Raw genomic sequence first — 14139 nt, forward strand, 5'->3', positions numbered from 1 at the left:
AAAAAAAAAAAAAAAAGAATTGAGGGGAGCAGATGTATTTCTTTTAAAAATAGGTACCAAACATCTTCTCCCCAGGAAGCAGCAGAGAAGTAAATCTTTTTTTTTTTTTTTTTGCGGTATGCAGGCCTCTCACTGTCGTGGCCTCTCCCGTTGTGGAGCACAGGCTCCGGACTCGCAGGCTCAGCGGCCATGGCTCACGGGCCCAGCCGTTCCTAGCATATGGGATCTTCCCGGTCCGGGGCACGAACCCCCGCCCCCTGCATCGGCAGGCGGACTCTCAACCACTGCGCCACCAGGGAAGCCCCGAGAAGTAAATCTTTTAACCAGATCCAAGAGTGAAGAGGACGATAGTATGTTGGTTTTCAATACACCACGAACTTAGCAACTTAGAACGGTACTCGTTTATCATCCTGCCGCGTGGTTGTTGGCAGAATTCACCTCCTTACAGACGTGGAACTCGTGGCAGCACATTTCTTTAAGGCCAGCAGGACGGAGGTAGAGATTTCCTCCGTCTCTGACTTCTGGCTCCTCCTGTGAACAGCTCACCTGATTAGGTCAGGCCCACCCAGGATAGTCTCCCTATTAGGGACCTTAATTACATCTGCAAAATCCCTTCACTTTGGCCATAAGACTCAACATCATCACCTTTGCCACATTCTGTTCGTTAGAAGCAAGTTAAGAGGTACCACCCACGCTCACGGGGAAGGGACTATATAAGGGCCTGGGTCATTGGACAGCATCTTAGAATTCTGATACTACCGATAGTTATAGATGAACGTATGGATATGCCTTGTACGGCAAGAGGAATAAATACTGTGATCCTCATTTTTTTCAAGGACTCAGACACTCTTAAATATATTGCCCAAATCACTGAGCTCACGCCCGTGATGAAGCTGAAACACACACGGAGATTTTCTGGGTCTCAATCTCGTGCTCCTTCCACTCCCTCGTTAACCTGGCAAAGAAGGGAATGGCTCCATCGCACCATCAGGTGCAATACATAGCTGATGTTCAGAGGAAATTGATCACGTGCTCCCAGTAACTAATGACAAATTTGAGTTGCAAGTGGCCTTGTGGATGACAGCAGCTACACCGCTTTCAGCAGAGCTAGAATCAAACGCGGGGCTCTGGACTCGTGACCCAGTGCTCCTTTGCAATGGACAGATCTTCTTGTGCGTTTCACTGTCCCTGTCAAAGACAGGCTCTAAGGCAGGAGGATAGCTGGGTCCAAGAATCATGTTTTGTTTTCATCCAGATGCTTTGGCCTTACAGGCAAAGCCTTTCTTGATCTAGGAGTCAGTCCATCCAAAAATCTGGAGAAAATTACATAGTTATTCTAAAATTAAAGTTACTGTAAGCATGGCAGGAAAGAAACCAAAAACTTCAAGTCGTGAACAATTCACATATATATGGTACAAATGATGGTCCAAGCTGATACACATTAAAATATATGATGTAGTTCATGGTATATTTATATCAATTAATATACACTTTAAAATATACTATGTGGTTCACGGATTATTGATATCTACCTACTCTTAAGTGTTGGGTGTTTTTAATGAAAACAATGTGTTAACGAAAATCATAACCAAATAGAAGCCACCATGCATGTTTGCATATTAAAACAACTAAGCCACATTTGCTACATTATAACAGTAAAAACATCATCTTTGTGAGCCATGATGATTGGGGATTTTCTAAATTGGCATGGAACTAAAAGATCTGGGTTCCAGGTTTTGCTTGGCCTCTTTCTAGCTCTCTTACTTTGAGGAAATCACTTTTCCCTCCCAGCTCAATGCTTGAAACACACATAGGAGGCCAGAAACTCAGTTATGGGTTCCCAGCCCCTCAGCCTCACACTCTGATAATCAGAGGTTGTTAGTTACCAACTGGGTTTCTATTAGAAACTCCTGGGTGTCCTTGCTGTGAGTTAACTAGCAAATCAGATACTGCCACTCCCCTACTTAAAGCTCTATAACACCCTGTCCAGTATGGTAGCCATTGGCCACGCACGGCTATTAAGCGTTTGCAGAGTAGCCGACCTTAGCTGAGATGCCCTGTAAGTATAAAACACACACCAGGTTTCAAAGATGTAGCACAAAAAAAGAATATAAAACATCTCAATAATGTTTTACATCATTCACAAGTGGATATGACACCATTTCAGATATATGGGGTTAAATATAGTTTACCTTTTTATAACTCTTTTTTAATGCGGCTATTAGAAAATTTTTAATGATATATGAGGCTCATATTATATCTCAGTGGGAAAGCACTGATCTATAGTTTCCTACTGTCCTCAGAAAAAAATTTAAATTCCTTGGGACTTCGCTGCTGGTGCAGTGGTTAAGAATCCACCTGCCAACACAGGGAACTCAGGTTCAAGCCCTGGTCCGGGAGGATCTCACATGCCACGGAGCAACTAAGCCCGTGCGCCTCAACTACTGAGCCTGCACTCTAGAGCCTGCAAGCCACAACTACTGAGCCCTCGTGCCACAACTACTGAAGCCCTCGCGCCTAGAGCCCGTGCTCCACAACAAGAGAAGCCACCGCAATGAGAAGCCCGTGTACCACAACGAAGAGTAGCCCCCGCTCGCTGCGACTAGAGGAAGCCCGCATGCAGCAACGAAGACCCAGTGCAGCCAAAAATGAATAAATAAAATTAATTTTTTTTTAAATTTAAAACTCCTTATCAGCATCCAAGGCGATCCAAGACCAGTTCCCACAAGGTCTCCTCACAAATTCTCCTTGTCCCTCATTACTCTCCAACTGTAATGACCCTATGATCCCTCAGACACATCAAGCCCATGCCCACCTTAGGGTCCTAGCACTCATGACTCCATCCTTCTGGAATGTTCCTTCTGTGGCAACTCTGCTCATCGCCATGCTGACTCGAACTCCCTCTTTAGGTTTCATCTCACACATCACCTCCTCAGTCAGGCCTTCCTGGACCACCTGATCTCAAGGGACCACACATCCAGTGACTCACTCCTCCATTTATTTCCTCTGAGGCCCTCATTGCCATTCTTAGTTCCCTCATCTAATGATCTGTTCACCTGTTCCGTGTCGGTCTCCCCCAACCGGAATAGAAGCTGTATGAGGGCAGGAACCTTTCCGGTCTTATTCAGTCTATGTCATATCTACAGCTCAGGGCCTCACCCATTAGAGTTCTCAGCTCAGTGTTTGTTGAATGCATGAATGAACAGTGAAAAGAGCATGAAACTCAGAGTCAAAAAGTCCCACTTAGGACAAACCCAATGACAAGGATAACGACACCATCACCTTGCTCTGAATGCTGAGTCTTTTCCTGTAATCAATCCTTGACAGTCACTATAGGAGGCAGCGTGATAACTCAGAGGACACAGTCTGGAGCTAAAAGACCTGAGTTTGAATTTCACCTCTGCCACCTGCTGGAGTATGACCTTGGATGGAGCCCGTGACTGTCCCAAATCTCCATTTTCTCCCAGAGATATAATTAGAATTATTATGGAATAATTAGAATTATCCCACGGTTGTCTTGAAGGTCAAGTAAGATAAGAGCTTTGTGAATCAAAAAGCCCCAGTGAAATTTACCAGACCAAGACATTCTTGAAGGGGAAGGATTCTTTTATTTACCTGGGTGTCCCCAGCACTTAAAACAGGGCTTGGCTTAAGGCAGGTGCCCCCAAAACTACTTGATGGATGAATGAAGCTTCTAATAAGCCCCAGCACCACCAAGCAATGAACCTTGGGGAAATCAGATCTCTTTGCTGTTCCAATCTGGAAAAGATACCCCATTTTCTCCCAAAGAGAAGCAAAAGGACCCCAGAGATGGAGTGAGGCTGAGATATAATGGGCCCTATTGCCTCCATTTTCCAGAACAGTCCGGACTATAAGACTCTGTCCAGGTGTCCAGTCAAAACTCTGACTATAGGTCCCCTGGAACATTTGGCTTGAGAGTAGGATTTAAAGAGTCAGAGTCAGCATCTTCAACTGAGAACAGACTAAGCACTACAGGAAGCAGGGAGCAGCTTTCTGCCTGCGACAGGTTCTTTTCCAGAAAGGAGAGACAAGGCCATCCAAGCAGTAGCTTCGTTTTCTTTTCTTTTTTTAATTAATTAATTTATCTTTGGCTGTGTTGGGTCTTCGTTGCTGCGTGCAGGCTTTCTCTAGTTGTGGCGAGCGGGGGCCACTCTTCGCTGCGGTGTACATGCCTCTCACTGCGGTGGCCTCTCTTGTGGAGCACGGGCTCTAGGCGCGCGGGCTTCAGTGTTGTGGCTCGCGGGCTGCAGAGCACAGGCTCAGCAGTTGTGGCACAAGGGCTCAGGTGCTCCGTGGCACGTGGGATCTTCCCGGACCAGGGCTTGGACCCGTGTCCCCTGCATTGGCAGGCGGATTCATAACCACTGCGCCACCAGGGAGGCCCCCAAGCAGTAGCTTCTGATACTCATATTCTGAGAAAGAGCCACAATACCTGCTTCCTTAATTGAAACTGTAGCCAAGGGTAAAAATAAGAAGAGGGGAAGACTGTCTTTTTTGGAGCTAAACAGTGTTACAGTTCATAAAAGTCAAATTATTCCATGGAACAATAATTTCTCAAAATGGGGCAGGGAGGGTGGCTGGGAAGAGAGTGGGAAATGACTTCACTGGGTAGGCTTCTGCCTAGTTTGCAAGGGATAAAGCCTGCCTTTGTTATTCTCCTGGCTTCTGTTCCCACAGCTCTGAAGTCTAAAGGCTTCTGGCAGGACATCCCAGTTCAACACCATTGTTTCTAGGATTTGCTACTGAAAGGGCTATTCACGTGGAAACCTCTCCCAGTCCAGGCTTCCGTCCGTCAGTCACGGTTAATTTACACCCTGGTTTAATCATGCAGCCCACCTAGGAAATTTGGACAAACCAGACTAGGGGTGGCACTGAGCCATCTCTCCCAGTCCCACCTTGCCAGCTCACTGCTGGTTCAAAGCCAGAATGCAACCTCCATTCATTCCCCAGTTGTGTTCTGAGCATCAATCATGGGCTAGGTGTTGGGGCTACAGGTGGGAGCAAGCGAGACAAACACTAATCAGAGCGGAAATCCATGAAAGGAGAAAAAGATCATCCCGCGTCTCGGAAAAAAGGAGTCACAGATAGAAAGCCCTTTCCAGGAATGTGAAAAAAGAACCACAACTTGGGATCACGGGTCAAGATTCGGGATTGCTGAGGATGATGTGTTAAGAACCAAACTGGAGGAGGCTTTAAGAAGGAAAGCATCTCCAATAAGAGAAAAAGCCCTAGAAAGTGGCCTGCAGCTTCCCTGTCCCCTCACATCAGTCCCACACGACGTACTTTGAAACCACCCTGCATTCTTGCAGCCGGGTTTTATTTTAGCCCACTTGAGCCCTGGTTTCCAGCAGGGGGGCACTGCCAATGTGGGTTACAGGACGAAAACCTCACGACAGAGTACTCTCTTGCCTGGGAAAAAGGTGAAAAAGGGCTCTGTTTAATCCTCCGTCTAGGCTGGGAAAATGGCTCTGGGAACCCAGGTCTGTGGAACTGGCTTAATAGCTGTGGATTATAGGCAGACAGCATGACACAGTGAGACCTGGCCGATTTTGTCTTCTAGGACTTGTGATGTTAGATGTTGCAAGAGACTTCCTCCCAAGGATGTGAGAAATCCACAGATGGAATCTTGCTTGTCCAGACCCGCATGACTCAATTAATCTAAAAAAATATGAATTTCCTAGTTTATGGCTATTGTTATCCTGTGTTCCTTCTCCCCAGATGAGCTCTCAGGCTCCCTCTCTCAGGTTAAAGCCTTGCTGACGAGTTCGCCTTTGTCCCAGTGACCCTCTCTGATCCTATTCCCTCATCTGTTAAATGGGAGTGGCGATCGTCATCATTATCGTGGTAGCAATAGCAATACCTGAGATGATTACTAGATAACAATGAGAAAATGTGACTACAGGAGTGAAGATGTACACGCTGCCACTTATAAAATCAGGACAGTGTTCTCTTCCTCCCTGAACGGGGAGGACTGACACGAAAGCAAGTTATAAAAGGCAGAATAATACTTTACAAACGTTAAGTTTAAAACACACTCACTGCAATCTCACCTCCTCTCCGATGATTGGGAAACTTGCCCAGGTTTGGGAAAAGCTAGCCAGCTTAGTCAAAGCTGCTGCATACCACCTGCCCACCCCTCTACCACAAGGCAGAAAGGGTGGGCAGGGGAACACAGCTCAGCATTTATTTTTGGACCCAGCTCACTAAAAATACCCGAGCCTTCCTGTTTGATCACTCTCCCTTTTGACCTGAATGGATCGCGGGGCCGGCGGCCCGCCCCACCCTCTGCCCATTGTCCTTTAAAGGAGAAGGGCGTGGGGACGGATTCCTGACGCTCAGGGACAGATGTGCGCCGCCCGGGCAGGCAGGGGCCGCGGCCCCACTGACGTAAGGGCAGCGCTCACTCAGCTGCAGCCTCCCGGCCGGGCCCAGACCAACCGAAGGGAGGGGGGAGCCGCGCGCTGGGATTGGCTGGCCAAGCGCGAGCGCCCGCGCCGATTGGCTGGCGAGGTTTTAGAGGGAGTCCCGCTCTCCAATTAAAGGGCCCCGCCGCGCCGGGCTGCGAGCAGAGCTCGCCCTGGGCCAGCGATCCTGGCCATTCAGCCACCACTGTCCCCGCTGCGCGCCCTCGCGCCTCTGCCTGAGAAGCCAGGCGCTCTTTGTCCACCCCAGAAGAGGATGGCAAAGGTGGCCATGGACCTCAACCCAGGAGTTCAGAAGGTGAGCTGCGATCTGTCTGTACTTACCCAGATTCTTTCTTTCCCCGTTTCCCTCTCCTCTGTGTTTGAGGCGGCTTACCTAGAAGTAAGGAGAAGGAAATTCATTAAATTCCGAGACTTAACAGAAAATAGAAAAGCTGGGAATACATGTTTGAGCTAACAGGCACACCCCCCAAATTTTACTCTTAAAGGCCGTCGTGTAAAGTTTTTGCCAAGGATCTTAGTTCTCTGATTATGCTAATTAAAATTTAAATAAGGTAAAACTTTTTCTGAAATGGTAATTCTCTGGTCTGTAGTGGGGGGGAAAGACCCTTCCTTCCCCCTCCTGTGATTGAGGTGAAGGTTTGGGGAGGGGGTTATATATACTCACAAGGAATCTCCCTTTTTGCTGTCATCCTAGCGTTTTGTGTTTTTCAGACACACACACACACACACACACACACACACACACACACACACAGAAACCAGTTTCTTTAGTTGGTGATATTGGCAGTGGCAGCAATTCCAGCACACGGGAACTAATTTCTGTCCCCAGGGTCTGCACGTTTCCCTTTCAAGAAGGGCTGGCCGGGAGCCCAGAAGGTCACGGGTGAATTACTGCCTGAGGGGCCTGCGGCTGTGCCCTAGCTCCAACCACCGCCAGTTACATACCTGAAGGCAGTTGGGAGGGGGCACAGGCCGGAGGCTTAGAGGACCTGTGAGCTGGAAGGAAGCCGAGAGACAGCCTAGACCAGTGGAGAAACTGAGGCCCAGCGTCACAGAGAGTTGCTCCCAGCAGGCAGCAGAGCCTAAGGAAAACCTTTGGCATCGAAACCCCAGCCCTGCCACCTTTTAGCTGCATCACAATGACCGAGTCCCTTTTCTGAGCCTCAGTTCCCTTGTTTCCCATGGGGGGATGATAGGTCCCACCTCCCTCACAGAAGCAGTAACAGCGATGGTACCCTGTAGGGTCATCTCCCAAAGAGAACTTGGTCTTACAGGGCAAATTCCTCCTTAGACATTTGCCATTACCAGAGGCGTGCGGGGGGGGGGGTGGGGGGGGGGGTGCAGGAGTAGAATGAGAAGGGGGAAAAAAAAAAACAACCTATGTCAGAATCAAGATGCAAGCCAGCCACTTAGAGGTGCAGGATTCACGCATCTGATTTACAGCTACGCCACTGCATGGCTGGCCTGCCCCAGACTCGCATACAGAGCAGTGCATCAGACCCTTCTGAATGTGTACACCAGGGCAGACTTCATCAGGGCATCTCTCTGGAATGTACCTGCCCCCATTGCATTTGCCAGACTATGTGCAGAATCCAGTCATTTCTCCTCCTTTGGAATTCTCACCGCATGTTAGACCTTGGTAAGATACCCACTAATTTCTACCACCAGTGAGTCAGGCACACACTGCTCTCACTTCTCTACCCACCTTTGTAAACTCCTGGAGGACAAACCTTTCTCGCTCATCTCTGTCCTGATGCAGCACGCCACGCACAGCAGGACTCAATCAACTACAAGTGAACGGGCTAAGACCATGGTGTTCTCGGACAGTACAATTCGTGCGTTACTGTTTTCTAACTTGTGGCGGCAACCGGGATATTTGTGTGTCTGAACTCCCTCCCCAAATTCAGCCAAGGTAAAAGAGTTCAGAGCTAAAGGGGCAGCGTCTCACTGTCCACTGGAAAATCAGATGGTTCGCGGTGGTTTTACTACAAGCTAGTGGACGGTTAGTGGGTGAAGGGAAACAGGATACACGGAACACCCCTCCTCAGCACAAGCCCCGGCCACCACTCGGAGGAAGGCTTGCTTTTACTTTCCTTTGCATGGGAGCGTGTGATTATCCGGATTAGAGGTGGAACACAGTCTCCGACCTGTCACCCTCTAGTGCCAACTTCCTTGGCCTGCAAAGCGTTTATTTTCCGTTTAGATCCAATTACAGGCTTAGCGGAAGAATGTGGTGGGTAGAGATGAAAGGGTGGGTATTTTTTACCCTTTGGGACTGTGACAGAGGAGGATGACCACTTGGTTGATTAACCCATGTCATCAACTCAGAAAGTCAAGAAAAGGGAAGGGAATGGGGGGAAAGCTCCACTTGCTTTTGTATAAGCTTGTACTTCCTGAGCTGTACAGCGGTGATTAAACACTGCGTCACGTCAACAGCATGCTGTACAACTTTTATTGCATAATTTACTTTCAAAATCTGCAACAGTGGGGGGTTTGCTAACATTTGGCTTCAGGAGGCATAATCACACTTAGGCATTCTGAAACAATTTCATAGCCCCTGAGAGCTTCAAGGGACCTATTTACAAAATGAGAAATGACTTCAAATGGGCTACAAGCTGACTCCACTGCCCTGCCCCCAAAGGGATGGGTGCTGCAGGGAATCCCTAGCAGCTGGAAAGTCAGAAAAAAAATCTTCAAGAGACGGAACATAAAATCCCAAACCTGGAGTAGGCTTTGAGACCATCTATCCAATTCCGGGCAGACAGGGGGACTGGCCGTGGGTCACATCCATAGTTCGTGGCAGGGCGTAGAAATAGTTCCCTACGCCCTCTCATCTGTGCTGAGTCGAATGCTCCCGTTGGCGGCTCTTGAGTCATGATTTGTTTTTCAACTGGGAAAGAGGTTTCCTAGCATGGAGAGTTTCCCTGAGAATCAGAAACTAGCCACCATGCCCTGGTAACAAAAAGCCTGGAAGGCCAAATGCCATTTCTCTTGGTGGAATCAACCACCACTGTGGATGTGTTCTTCTCTTGTTTATTAAGCGGTTAGTATTCTTGTAACCAGATCTGGGTTCAAATCCCAGCTCCACCACTTACTAGCTGTGTGCTCTTGGGTAAGCTTCTGAGTCTGCGTCCTCATCTGAAAATGGGGAGACACTAAAAGCATCTCCCTCCCAAGGGGTCCGTGATCATGAAATGAGCTGATGTGTACAAAGGGCTCAGCACATGAGCGCAAATAGATTTAGCCATTGTTATTGTCAGTGGTGGTTGTGTATTTCAGTGGGTGTGTGATTGCTGAAAGGAGTCTTTTGGGGAATGAAGGACGTGCTCTTTTTTCTTCAGCTGACTGGCCCATCTGAGGAGTAACTAATTTTCATTCGGCTGAGCGAAAGCCAGCTGCTCAGCCTTGATAACCTACAGCAATGACCAATGACCTTGTCTTCATTCTAGCCCAACAGATACAAAATCTGCTTACACAACAGAGATCATCAGTCACTGAGCATTTCACTCTGGAGTGCTGGAATGGTAGGCCTGGAGGCAGACACAGAGCTCTTTTCACTTTATAGATTAGGAAACTGAGACCCAGACAGGTCAAGCCCCTTCTCTGAGATTGCTAAGAAGGTGGGCCAGGGCCCATTAGGCTCTGTAAGAATACAGACCCCTTGGCTGCCAAAGAGCCATTTGCAGGAGTTTGGAAAGGACTAGAACAAAAAGATCAGAGAGCATGTTCACTGCTGACTGTGAGTGGACCGGCTCTGGAGGGTTCTATTTCTCACCCCTCAGCGCCATGTCAGAGGAGCATGAAAGAATGGTTCGTCCTAGTGCATTGCCAGGTTCAGCTGGGCGTCCCCCTCCACGCTTCTCCACATCACGTCCCTCCTGGCTTTCCTGTCCTCCAGCTCTGCCCTCCCCTCCATAATTCAGCCCTTCCTGCTTTCACCTCCAGTTCCTGCCGCGTGCAAAACTGCTGGCACACTGCCTGGGCAAGCCGATCCAACATCAACACGGCTCCTCGAGAATTGTCCTTGGCTTCCTCCATCTTAGAAATATATTAAGCTGTCACTTAAAGACTTTAATAGCCAAGCCATTGGATACATGCCCATAGGTGTATAAGCAACTTGGCCCAAAGAGAGCCATATAAAAAAAAAAAAAAAAGAAAGAGAAAGAAAGAAAGAGAGAGAGAGAAAGAATGAGAGAGAGAAAGAAAGAGAGAGAGAGAGAGAGAAAGAAGGAAAGAAAGAAGGAAGGAAAGAAAGAAAGAAAGAAAGAAAGAAAGAAAGAAAGAAAGAAAAGAAAGAAAGAAAGAAATTATCCAAGTCCTTCTTAAAGATCTCCCCAAACAGATGCTGAAGCCACTGCTTGTAAGTTGCAGATACTTGTCATGTTGTGCAGACACGTCCGAATATACGGGGTTGCAGTTGACAGTTGACTTTCACCAATGCATCCACCCCCTGAGATGGTGGAAGGCAGGGAAAGGTACCTCGCAGATCATCTCTTGGCTTTATTCTAAGCCATCTCAGCTCCAAGGCCTTCTCCCGGCCCAGGGCTTACCAACAGTTCTACAGGCAGGACAGGGGAAAAATGACTTTGGTATTCCCCTCTGGATCCCGTGGTATCCCTTACGGATCTTCCCGTAGTTTGATCTTCTCTCCATGTTAACTGACTAAAGGTGACGAGGGAGAAAAAGAATGGGCTAGATTCAGCAAAGGCCTGGGGACCAAGAAGGAGGGACAGGTGCACAGACTCACATGTGCATCTTCCTTTCCCACCTCCGCTCCTGCTACTTACGGTGAGGGTAAGTCAGGAGCAGAGAACTCAGGGAATAGTTCCTCCTGTAACCACCCCCCCCCCACTAGGGTCAACTGGGCTCCACAAGAGGTATTCCATTTGACTGCGGCAAGGAGAATCTTTCCTTCCAACTTGCACATTCAAAATAGTATCTGTATAATAAAGTGGAAATCTGTCCTGATAAGCACAGACCCTGGGAGTTCTTATCTCCCCAGTGTTCATCCGACACCATTTAAATATGTATCATAAGAAAAGTTTCCTGGCTGGGGCGGGGGTCGAGTCATTACAGTAACCGCAAGCACTTACCGGTGACTTTGGATAGGTCATTTTCCCTAGGAAGTGGCCGACCTTGAATGAGAACTGGACTTCGTTCCCCCTGCAGTCCACTGGCCTCTCCTGGATACCACAGTGTCTCCCAAATAGCACATGATTATGGGAAAACAGGACTAAAACTCAGTTCCACTGAAAGCAGAATTGGGGAACAGCTTTTCGGGACCTCCAGAAAGAAGAGACAGCTGCTGCTCTCTAAGTGGCTTTGTTTGGAAGTATCCCCCTCTTCCCTTTCATTTGATAGGAAGAGGATTTGGCTGGCAGCTGCCATGACTCCACCAGATACAGGGCCACCAGCTACTTGTACAGGAGACCCTCAAGATCGAACCATTTCCTTAACGCAACATTGGGGCTATCCTGAACCCATTCTGGGAGCTGAGCACATATCCATGGCACAGATCAGCAGATGCTCCAGAAATGCTGTCTAGATAGCTTTTCTAGAAAGAGTGAAACAAGAAGTCAGGTCTCCTATGTGGGCCAAGACTCTCTTAGTGGCAGAAACTTGTATTTCGTATCAAGCCTAAATATTTGATGTGGAAATCCAGTTGCTCACTGTCTGCTCTTTTATATGAGAAGTGTTTACATGTTTTCTCAGAAAGGATGTGCTGGTCTTACTTTCATCATCCATTTGGGCTCTTGTCCCCTAAGGATCTGCAGGAAGACTCATCTGTTCTCTGTTAGGATGGACAAGTTTGGGGAAAGGCACAAGAAAGGAAGGAAAGATGTCTTTTGAGTACACTCAGGATGCTTGATGTCTTCTCGCATCCTATCTCTCTTCGCCTTTAGGACTACTGTGCAAAAATATTAATATCCTTTTTACACATGAGTGAATGAACGCTAAGAGTTCAAATGACTTGCCTAAGATCACATGATGACAAGTTAAGAACTCATACCCGGTCTTCTCTGATTCCAAAACTGAAGCTCTTTCCACTACAGGAGGAAACCAGAGGCTTTCATCAGAAGCAGAAATCTGGTGAAGGACTAGGATTATTACTACAGGCTTCACACAGAGATCAAGGTCTTCCTACACACTGATAGTGTGATTCAGGAATGGCCCAGCATTTGCCAAAGGTTACCAGGCATCTGTGCCTCTCTGCTATTTCTCGGCCACGACCAGGTGTATACCATCACCCACGCCAAGTCAAAGCTATTTCCCAGGTAGAGAAGAAGGACTTTCTAGATTTCTCCCTTCCTGGGTTTCTACAAGTCTGATAGAGCTGTCTAGAGAGAAAGCTGGTAGAGAGACAATCTAAAGAATCATACAATATTATCCAGAAATTACTGAAGAAGCAATGATACTTGACAAAAAAAAATCCTAGAGATCCAAGTTCCAGAGCTTCCAGGAAATTCTATCCTGGGGATAAGCTTGGCCTCTGGAATGTGTATCTCTGCGTGCCTGGTCAGCCTGACTCACGGTCTACCCAATAACACGGGAATCAGGACCAAGCAAAACAGCCCAAGCCCCCACCAGGACATGCTTTAAAAGGAAATAAGATTGCCGAGGGAGAAGAAACCAAAGGCTGTATTTGGCAAGTCACTCTTTTGAAGGACAAAGTGCCACGGTCCAGCCCATGGCGGCTGTTTCAAATCCACATGATATGTGTATGGACTGATTTTTTTTTCCTCCTCCTATTTTAAAACATGGGGTCCTTAAAATTAATCTTTGGAGAAAATGTGAAGGAATCATTATATAAAAGAGCTGAGACAGATCTAGTGATCTGCTTGGTCAATCCCTTCATGTGGCAGATGGGACATGGGGGGAAAATGTCACATCCAAAATTTACATGTGACACAGCAGAGATGCACTGACTCACAGCATCTTTTAAGAATGAAGGAGAAAAGGGTATCTTCTCTCTTCCGTCACTTCCATGGCCATGGTACCCTGATTTCGTGTCCCCCTCATACCTTCAAAGCTCAGAAGGTCAGGTGAACATTTTGGCTGTGAACGTAGCTTTGGCCACATGGTTCAGAGGCCATTTGGAGAAGTGGCTAAACATGCAGCCTTTGCAAGCATGGAGATCTAGATGTGACACGTAGTTCTGACATTTCCTAGGTCTGCAACCAAGTTGCTTGTCCTCTCTGGACCTCTAGTTCCTCATTTGAGAAAGAGAATTAATAACAGTGCTATATGTAAGCAGGAGTCTAATGAGATAAAGCAGGTAAAGTGCCTGGATGCGTAGTACGTTCTGAAAATAATACTGCCTCCTGCTATTGGTATGCCCTCTCATCAGCCCAGTGCAGAAATCCCATACGTAGTTAAGTGCTACAACGTGGGAGACCAAGTTCAGCTTACTGACGTCACAGGTGGCTTCTAAGGTATCAGACTGCAGGACCTTCTCTTTGTAGCTACACTTAGACCTGGCCATAAATAGACTCTGGTCACGTTGTCTGCAAGGATCATGACAATGGCAACAATTTGCCTTGGGTATGCGGTTGCCACACTTGCAAACAGCAGCCCTCCCCTTTGCTGAGGCCACTCGCTGGCCCCAGCTGGGTGATCTGACCCAGGCACTTGCCCTCGCCAAGGCCTCGGATGTCTTGCTTATAAGACAGGGTAACGGTCACCCATGTCTTCA

The 14139-nt window shown here is 47.7% G+C and overlaps 2 protein-coding genes across 5 annotated transcripts in view; one reads left to right on the plus strand and one right to left on the minus strand.

The window, feature by feature from the left end:
• Positions 1 to 14139, minus strand: part of SSUH2 (ssu-2 homolog) — a 151815-nt gene that overhangs the window by 10202 nt on the left and 127474 nt on the right. The window contains exons 13-14 of one of the 2 annotated variants that reach the window (XR_003796616.1): positions 6768 to 6819; positions 5668 to 5679 (exon numbers count right to left, since the gene is read on the minus strand). The gene's annotated coding sequence lies outside the window, so the exon portion shown is untranslated. Of the gene's footprint in view, positions 1 to 5667; positions 5680 to 6767; positions 6820 to 14139 lie in introns of those variants that run through there. The other variant, XR_003796615.1, reaches the window with a different exon arrangement.
• Positions 6576 to 14139, plus strand: part of LMCD1 (LIM and cysteine rich domains 1) — a 58235-nt gene continuing 50671 nt past the window's right edge. For 2 of the 3 annotated variants that reach the window (XM_029242203.1, XM_029242204.1), the window contains exon 1: positions 6576 to 6741. In XM_029242203.1, the coding sequence (XP_029098036.1) occupies positions 6700 to 6741 (42 nt within the window). In that variant the 5' untranslated portion in view covers positions 6576 to 6699. The remainder of the gene's footprint in view (positions 6742 to 14139) is intronic. The other variant, XM_029242205.1, reaches the window with a different exon arrangement.

This window comes from Monodon monoceros, unplaced genomic scaffold (assembly GCF_005190385.1).
Source record: "Monodon monoceros isolate NGI ecotype Baffin Bay Population unplaced genomic scaffold, NGI_Narwhal_1 Super_Scaffold_3, whole genome shotgun sequence".
Classification (NCBI taxonomy): Eukaryota; Metazoa; Chordata; class Mammalia; order Artiodactyla; family Monodontidae; genus Monodon; species Monodon monoceros.